Source organism: Oncorhynchus keta, chromosome 6, assembly GCF_023373465.1.
Source record: "Oncorhynchus keta strain PuntledgeMale-10-30-2019 chromosome 6, Oket_V2, whole genome shotgun sequence".
Taxonomy (NCBI): Eukaryota; Metazoa; Chordata; class Actinopteri; order Salmoniformes; family Salmonidae; genus Oncorhynchus; species Oncorhynchus keta.
In genome coordinates this window covers 33,740,632-33,750,030 of record NC_068426.1, presented here as the reverse complement: position 1 = coordinate 33,750,030, position 9,399 = coordinate 33,740,632, and the positions used below count along the sequence as shown (strand labels likewise).

The 9,399-nt window shown below is 47.3% G+C and overlaps 1 protein-coding gene and 1 long non-coding RNA gene across 10 annotated transcripts in view; both read right to left on the bottom strand.

Annotated features, from left to right (window-relative positions):
• Positions 1-2,957: 2,957 nt before the first annotated feature.
• Positions 2,958-9,399, bottom strand: part of LOC118385569 (disabled homolog 2-interacting protein-like) — a 235,590-nt gene continuing 229,148 nt past the window's right edge. For all 6 annotated transcript variants that reach the window (XM_052521327.1, XM_052521326.1, XM_052521325.1 and 3 more), the window contains one exon: positions 2,958-6,207. In XM_052521327.1, the coding sequence (XP_052377287.1) occupies positions 6,040-6,207 (168 nt within the window). In that variant the 3' untranslated portion in view covers positions 2,958-6,039. The remainder of the gene's footprint in view (positions 6,208-9,399) is intronic.
• Positions 7,214-9,399, bottom strand: part of LOC127930770 (uncharacterized) — a 3,159-nt gene continuing 973 nt past the window's right edge. Inside the window, exons 1-4 of one of the 4 annotated variants that reach the window (XR_008139369.1) lie at positions 8,410-9,399; positions 8,293-8,370; positions 7,981-8,253; positions 7,214-7,902 (exon numbers count right to left, since the gene is read on the bottom strand). The exon at positions 8,410-9,399 is cut by the window's right edge and continues 973 nt beyond it. This is a non-coding gene — a long non-coding RNA (uncharacterized LOC127930770). The remainder of the gene's footprint in view (positions 7,903-7,980; positions 8,254-8,292; positions 8,371-8,409) is intronic. The other 3 variants (XR_008139370.1, XR_008139371.1, XR_008139368.1) reach the window with 3 other exon arrangements.

Here is a 9,399-nt window from a genome sequence, read left to right as displayed (position 1 = left end):
GAGGAGGCCAGTTCCTTCACCGATCTGTGATGTGTCATCACCAAACAAGGCGAAGCCGAGCAGGATGTAAAGGCAGAATTCAAAAAGCTAGAGTAGCCTTCATCTCCCAAAGAAACAAGAGTAGCCTTCATCTCCCATCTGGAGCTCCAGGAAAATGAAAACGCAAACCCTTTCAACACCAATGTTAAGTCAGTGATGGCTGTATGGCTCAGACAAATGGAGGACAACAAAACCCACAGTGACAACAACTCAGAGCTTCGTAAACAAGTGCCCGCGACGCATCCTTCACATCAGATGGATGGGCAGAGTCCGTAGCATTGACCCGTGGGAGCGCATCAGCCAGGTTCCGGTGGAAGAGGAGATCCGGAGGAGAAGATGGGGATGGATCGGTCACACCCTCCGAAAGTTCCCCTCCAACATCACCAGGCAAGCTCTATACTGGAACCCACAAGGGAGCTCCCGAAGGAACGTAAGTAAGTCTCTGCGAACGCTGGGAACATTGCCTTTGAGTTTAAATCCGATACGGTTTGGATCCAGCTCTATCAGTGCTTAAAACTGGGCTGATGAGCTGTGCTGATGACAAATGGGGTTTTGTGCTTGTGTTTCTCTCTCACCACACCTGATTGGGTCATAGGTCGCTGGACATTTGGACTCTCTCTGACCTCTACACGCCAGACATCATCCAAAACCTCTCAGAGTCAACATATTCATTTACATTTTTTTGCAATATACTCTTGAAGTGTTTTTCCCTTGATAAAAAAAGAGTATACTGAATGGGGGATTAGAGGATTGCACTAAAACCTGGAGATCTAACTGAACAGGACAGATGGCTGGTCGAGCTATTTACAATATCCATGATACAGTAATATCAATCGATACAGCAATATTATTGAACACAAGGTACATTTACAAAAAAAAGGCTCTCTTTTTAACATTAGTTAAAAAATATTGTGAACAATTTATCTACACTCTCGTCTCCAAGGCTGTCCAGCCTCTTGATACACTCATCATTATCATATATTGATATGATATATAAATCACATATCATTCATGTCTGCAGCAACTCATAAAAACAACATTCCATCATCTTCCTACATTGGAAACATATTTTAATTTAATGTTTTTAAAAATGGTGACGCAGTGGCTCGCTACCATTCGTTACAGCGCCAAAATGAAGCATGCAGATTTTTCAACCCTAACTCATCTGTAAAGGTAAGAAAAATGAATTACAAAAATATACAAAATATGGATGTGCTGAAAATGTCTGTGGGGTGGTGGGAGCAAGCGGGAACAGTAGCTATAGGATCATTCAGGGACAATAGGTCTAGACCCCACATTAGGGTCGAGACCCCACATTAGGGTCGAGACCCCACATTAAGACCAACCGTGTGTTTGAGTAGCATCTTCACATTCAATAGAGAGAGGGAATGAGGGAGAAGGGGAGAGGGAAAAAAGAGGAGAGGAGAGATAGATGCCTCGAAGCGAAGTGTGTGGGGGGGGTCACAGTCTTTATGCGGCATGCTTTTTTGACATGAATTAGCAAACAGGAGAGTTTTAAGAAAAAGCGTACGATTCTAACCTGTGAGGTCACATTATAACACACACCAGTCCAGTGTATAGTATAACATCGTGTTCAACAACGCAACTCTCTCTCTCTCCCCTTGTGCTACAGGGCTATCAGACCAGCCATGGCAAGGGTCCTGAACGCAAAGCGACACACAACCAACAGGTCGTCGTTTCAACGTCGATTCAACATTATTGGTGAAGCACTAAAGCAAACCTCAATCCCGACCAGGTCTGTTTCCAAAAACCTGGATAAAGTAGAGGTCAAGAAGAAGAACATCTGCTTATGGTGCAACTCACAGCATAGTGTGCAGTCTCTCCCTGCCCCGAAGCCCTATAAGACACACTATAGCTGCAACCACCCACTCCTTGGAACGGGTTTCTTTCGTACTTGACCTGATCAAATATATCTATATATCTCATGTATACTTTATAGAGGAAAAAATGAAATATGCATACATCTATCTTACATTTCATTAGTATATTTTCACATACAGGTCATGATTTAGTGTTCATAACACATTTTGCCTGATGTATTTGTACAATATATTTATATTCCTTTACAAATCTACTGTATCATAAGACGTTTGTTGTTGTTTGTTGTTGTTGTTGCAGGAATAGGGGGTCTGAAGGACAAAGTAGAGATGTGTTCCTTACTTAAGGCGTTTCATGTACCAATAGCTTTCACAAAGTGCACTATATAGGGAGAGGAGGAAAAAGAGGAAGTGTTTCGGCCCTCCAGGACTGACACTGAACAGCCCGGGGGTATGGCCCTCCAGGACTGACACTGAACAGCCCGGGGGTACGGCCCTCCAGGACTGACACTGAACAGCCCGGGGGTACGGCCGTCTAGGACTGACACTGAACAGCCCGGGGGTACGGCCCTCCAGGACTGACACTGAACAGCCCGGGGGTACGGCCCTCCAGGACTGACACTGAACAGCCCGGGGGTACGGCCCTCTAGGACTGACACTGAACAGCCCGGGGGTAGGGCCCTCTAGGACTGACACTGAACAGCCCGGGGTAGGGCCCTCTAGGACTGACACTGAACAGCCCGGGGTAGGGCCCTCCAGGACTGACACTGAACAGCCCGGGGTAGGGCCCTCTAGGACTGACACTGAACAACCCGGGGGTAGGGCCCTCTAGGACTGACACTGAACAGCCCGGGGTAGGGCCCTCCAGGACTGACACTGAACAGCCCGGGGTACGGCCCTCTAGGACTGACACTGAACAACCCGGGGTAGGGCCCTCTAGGACTGACACTGAACAGCCCGGGGTACGGCCCTCTAGGACTGACACTGAACAGCCCGGGGTAGGGCCCTCCAGGACTGACACTGAACAGCCCGGGGTAGGGCCCTCTAGGACTGACACTGAACAACCCGGGGTAGGGCCCTCTAGGACTGACACTGAACAGCCCGGGGTACGGCCCTCTAGGACTGACACTGAACAGCCCGGGGGTACGGCCCTCCAGGACTGACACTGAACAGCCCGGGGGTACGGCCCTCCAGGACTGACACTGAACAGCCCGGGGGTACGGCCCTCTAGGACTGACACTGAACAGCCCGGGGGTACGGCCCTCCAGGACTGACACTGAACAGCCCGGGGGTACGGCCCTCCAGGACTGACACTGAACAGCCCGGGGGTACGGCCCTCTAGGACTGACACTGAACAGCCCGGGGGTACGGCCCTCTAGGACTGACACTGAACAGCCCGGGGGTACGGCCCTCTAGGACTGACACTGAACAGCCCGGGGGTACGGCCCTCTAGGACTGACACTGAACAGCCCGGGGGTACGGCCCTCCAGGACTGACACTGAACAGCCCGGGGGTACGGCCCTCCAGGACTGACACTGAACAGCCCGGGGGTACGGCCCTCCAGGACTGACACTGAACAGCCCGGGGGTACGGCCCTCCAGGACTGACACTGAACAGCCCGGGGGTACGGCCCTCCAGGACTGACACTGAACAGCCCGGGGGTACGGCCCTCTAGGACTGACACTGAACAGCCCGGGGGTAGGGCAGTAGTAGGCAACTCGATTCTGCTGCGAGACTATTTTTGACAGAGCGGATGGTTGGGGACCGGAACATTGCTATGATAATTTGTACACTGCAAATTGACCACAACTAAGCCCAAAAGAAGATTGTATTTGAAAATAATGATACATTTCAATACCTTGATTACATTAAGACACGGTCACATACAGTGCCTTCGCTAAGTATTTACACCCCTTTTTTACCCCACTTTTTCCACATTTTGTAACGTTACAACCTTATTCTAAAATTGATTAAATCGCCCCCCCCCATCAATCTACACACAATACCCCATAATGACAAAGCAAAAACAGGTGTTTAGAAATGTTTGCTAATAAAAAAATAAAACCATTAAATATCACATTTACATAAGTATTCATACCCTTTACTTTGTTGAAGCACCTTTGGCAGCAATTGCAGCATCGAGTGTCCTTGGGTATGACGCTACAAGCTTGGCACACCTGTAATTGGGGAGTTTCTCGCATTCTTCTCTGCAGATCCTCTCAAGCTTTGTCAGGTTGGATGGGGATCGTCGCTGCACAGCTATTTTCAGGTCTCTCCAGAGATGTTTGATTGGGTTTAAGTCTGGGCTCTGGCTGGGCCACTCAAGGACATTCAGAGACTTGTCCCGAAGCCACTCCTGCGTTGTCTTGGCTGTGTGCTTAGGGTCATTGTCCCGTTGAAGGGTGAACCTTCGCCCCAGTCTGTCCTGAGCGCTCTGGAGAGGATCAAGGATCTCTCTCTACTTTGCTCCATCCGGATGGTGCCAGGTTTCCTCCAGACGTGGCGCTTGGCATTAAGGCCAAAGGGTTCAATCCTGGTTTCATCAGACCAGAGAATCTTGTTTCTCATGGTTGGGGGGAGGGGTCTTTAGGTGCCTTTTGGCAAACTCCAAGCAGGCTGTCATGTGCCTTTTACTGAGGAGTGTCTTCCATCTGGCCACTCTTACCATACAGGCCTGATTGGTGGAGTGCTGCAGAGATGGTTGTCCTTCTGGTGGGTTATTTCATCTCCACAGAATTCTGGAGCTCTGCCAGAGTGACCACCGGGTTCTTGGTCACCTCCCTGACCAAGGCCCTTCTCCTCCGATGGCTCAGTTTGGCCGGGCGGCCAGCTCTAGGAAGAGTCTTGGTGTTTCCACATTTCTTCCATTTAAGAATGGTGGAGACCACTGTGTTCCTGGGGATCTTCAATGCTGCAGAATTTTTTTTGTTACCTTTCCCCAGATCTGTGTCGGGGGTCTACGAACAATTACTTTGACATCATTGCTTGTTTTTTGTTCTGACATGCACTGTCAACTGTGGGACTTGATATAGTCAGGTGTGTGCCTTTCTAAATCATGTCCAATCAATTGAATTTACCACAGGTGGACTCCAATCATGTTGTAGAAACATTTCAAAGATAGTCAATGGAAACCGGTTGCACCTGAGCTCAATTTCAAGTCTCATAGCAAAGGGTCTGAATGCTTATGTAAATAAGGTATTTCTGTTTTTATTTTTTAATACATTTGCAAACATTTCTAAAAAACTGTTTTCACTTTGTCATTATGGGATATCGTGTGCTCAGGATTTTAAAGTCTGTAACGTAACGTGGAAAAAGTCAAGGGGTCTGAATACTTTCCGAAGGCACTGTATGTCTCTTTTTTTTTTAATTCTTGGGAATACTTAGGAACAGATTTCCTAAATTAAACACATCTTTTGCTGATTTCATAGTGATTTTACAGTCTTTTTGACGACAAACTAAAATTCCCTCAAAAAGTATTATTATTGTTCGGGGTTGCGGGGCACTTTGGAACACAAAAGGACTTAAAAAGAAATATCAGTCTGGACAAAAAATATTTCAAAGCTCCTATTATAAGATCTAAATAAGCCATTGGACAAAAATACTTTTCTTTGAGATTTAACACTACTATAAATTATTTTTCTGTTATTATTATTGTTTTGTTTTGTACATGGTCCACATGACCTGATCGTAACAGAGAAGAGAGGAGAAGAGAGGAGGCCAGGAAAGGAGAGGAAAACAGAGGAGAGGGGAAGAGAGAGGATTGGGTGACCATCTGACAGGATTGATTCCATCTGACAGACATTGTGTTGATTATAGTGATTTGTCCAAAGCTTTATAGGGAAGAGAGTCTGAAATTGTCCCAGCAACTGCATACATCCAATGGAAACATCCAAATCGGTTGATTAATGGAGAGTTCAGTTCATATCTACAGCTTGTCCCGCCTCCTCCTCTGCAGGGCCCACTGGTGTTCAGCTCTGTCCAATGATTCGCTGTCACTGACTTGGTCAGCTGTCTGTCAAACTGAAGTCCTGCCTCCTCGCTGCTTGGCCCCTCACAGTGGTCTCCTCACTCAGACTAACCCCCGTTTAGTGTCCATATAAGGAAGTGTCCTTTACAAGCACCAGCCAACACACACACACATACACTCTCTATCAGACTCTCTCTAGCAGTTGCTGCTGTTCCTGAACTCTCCGTTCTCAGTGATCTGGAGCTTGGTGGGATTGGTCGGGGAGATGCCGTTACGGGTCTGCATGCTGTAGCGCTCCTTCAGCTGGGTCAGGGCACTCATCAGACGGGCGTTGGCTGCGTCAAGAGACGCGATACGCTTCTCCTGCAGAGAGAGAGAGAGGGGGAGGGAGAGAGAGAGAAACACGTGGTTAGAGAGCGGGAGAGACGGAGGGAGGGAGGGGGGGGGTGAGACAGAGCAGCAAACGGCAAGAGAGAGAGATACCAAATATAGGCCTGTGCTAAGATAGGCGGTGAAGTACACAGACGCAGATAGCCAGGCAGCCAGCCAGACGACCAGCCAGCGAGGCAGACAGCCAGACGCATTAATGGAAAAATGGAGATGTAGCCTCCTGCTCCTGTTAGTGTTGCTTACGGTATCATCTGAAGTCCCATCGCGTTCATGTTCATCCACCCGAGGTGCTCTCTAATTCACCATTCACTTCTCTCCCTCTCTTCTTAATGAGCTTTCCATATTCATTCTCTCTGTCTGTTGACTCAGGGAGCGGCTCATTGCCTCACCACCGCCTCTTTGTTTGCGCACTCATCTCCCATTACTTTACTGTGCAGATGAGCTTCTGTTTGCGCGCGTGTGTGTGTGTGTCTGTGAGTTGACATTGAGCCGTCTTTCAACCACACCTCTGCAACTTTGTTTAAACTCTCGTTGAAGCTTGTGTGCTGGCGTCAGTGTTTGTGTTTGCATCAGAAAATGTTACGCCACAACACAGAGCTGCCACTCTGCTGTCAGAAGTCGACAAGAGTTTACGATGTAAAACGAGTCACGGCCATTGACAGACGGGCAGGGGCAGGAACGAGGCAAGTAAAGGAAGAATAGTGTTCATGTAAATATTAGTTAGTGAAGTGTAGAGTCGCGTGTCGCGCTCAGCCATTCAAGCCTTGTCACCGCCAGAGTTCTGACTGGTTGAATTAAACATGATGCATTTCCATGTTCTGTCACCCTTCACGTCCTGTAGCAGATGTCACAGAACACACACACAGACACACACAAAATAAATTGTAGGAACAAATATACACACAATATATTGAGCACGGTTGACTAGGCGCTGCATGGGCTTTGTTTTCTCCATGCATCTCTCTCCGTGAGGTTCCAACATCGCAAACACAGGACGTGTGTGTGTGTGACAGGAAGTGTGTGAGGGCTCAACTCTCCTTCCAAGATGATCATAATGACCTGCAGTACTGTTTCATGCCACCGCAGACTGCCATCATTGGGATTTTATATAGTCAATCAACTAACTATCCCTGAGAATGCTTTGGCTAAATCTGTCTGTCACAGGCTTCATTAGGAAATATGTTGATTGATGTTGTACCCACAATAACAATCCGGACACACCCCAAACAAAAACCCTGGGCGAACAGAGAAATCCGTACCATGCTGAGAGCCCGTACTGCATCATTCAATGTCCGCAGAACGAACCCTGATGACGCGCGACACATACACAGCAAGCCAGGTACAAAGCGCCGTAAATCCATTAGGGACGCAAAAAGACAATACAGACTCAAACTTGAATAGATGTTCGACAACTCAAGTCTCACAACACATGTGGCAGCTAGCCTAGTGGTTAGCGCGTTGGACTAGGCAAGTCAGTTAAGAACAAATTCTTATTTTCAATGACGGCCTAGGAACAGTGGGTTAACTGCCTTGTTCAGGGGCAGAACGACAGATTTTTACCTTGTCAGCTCAGGGATTCAATCTAGCAACCTTTCAGTTACTGGCCCAATGCTCTAACCACTAGGCTACCTTTCAGTTACTGGCCCAATGCTCTAACCACTAGGCTACCTTTCAGTTACTGGCCCAATGCTCTGACCACTAGGCAACCTTTCAATTACTGGCCCAATGCTCTAACCACTAGGCTACCTTTCAGTTACTGGCCCAATGCTCTAACCACTAGGCTACCTTTCAGTTACTGGCCCAATGCTCTAACCACTAGGCTACCTTTCAGTTACTGGCCCAATGCTCTAACCACTAGGCTACCTTTCAGTTACTGGCCCAATGCTCTAACCACTAGGCTACCTTTCAGTTACTGGCCCAATGCTCTGACCACTAGGCTACCTTTCAGTTACTGGCCCAATGCTCTAACCACTAGGCAACCTTTCAATTACTGGCCCAATGCTCTAACCACTAGGCTACCTTTCAGTTACTGGCCCAATGCTCTGACCACTAGGCTACCTTTCAGTTACTGGCCCAATGCTCTAACCACTAGGCTACCTTTCAGTTACTGGCCCAATGCTCTAACCACTAGGCTACCTTTCAGTTACTGGCCCAATGCTCTAACCACTAGGCAACCTTTCAGTTACTGGCCCAATGCTCTAACCACTAGGCTACCTTTCAGTTACTGGCCCAATGCTCTAACCACTAGGCTACCTTTCAGTTACTGGCCCAATGCTCTAACCACTAGGCTACCTTTCAGTTACTGGCCCAATGCTCTAACCACTAGGCTACCTTTCAGTTACTGGCCCAATGCTCTAACCACTAGGCCACCTGCAGCCCCCATTGTTGAATTATTCTTTTTTGACCCATCTACACACAATACCCCATAATGACATCATGTAAACATGTTTTTAGACATTTGAGCAATTTTTTTGACAAATAAATACAGAAATATCTAATTTTACATAAGTATTTACACCCGTGAGTTAATACTTTGTCGACGCACCTTTGGCAGTGATTACAGCTGTGAGTCTTTCTGGGTAAAGGCACGAAGAGCTTTCCACACCTGGACTGTGCGACGTTTGCTATTACTCTTTTCAAAATTCTTCAAACTCTGTCAAATTGATTGTTGATCATTGCCACACAACCATTTTCAGGTCTTGCCTTAGATTTACAACTGTGACTCGGCCACTCCGGAACATTCACTGTCGCCTTGCTATTGTACTACTGAAAGGTGAATCCCATCTTCCATCGTCTGGTGGAAAGCAGACTGAACCAGGTTTTCCTCTAGGATGTTGCCTGTGCTTAGCTCCGTAACATTTCTTTTTTTTTTTTATCCTGAAAAACTCCCCAGTCCTTAGGATGCAGCCACCATTATGCTTGAAAATATGGAGAGTGGTATTCAGTAATGTGTTGTATTGGATTTGCCCCAAACTTTGTATTCAGGACATAAAGTGAATTGCTTTGCCACATTTTTTTTGCAGTATTACTTTAGTGCCTTGTTGCAAACAGGGTGCATGTTTTTGAATATTGTTTATTCGGTGCAGGCTTTCTTCTTTTCTCTCTGTCAATTATAGGTTAGCATTGTGGAGTAACTACAATGTTGATCCATCCTCCATTTTCTCC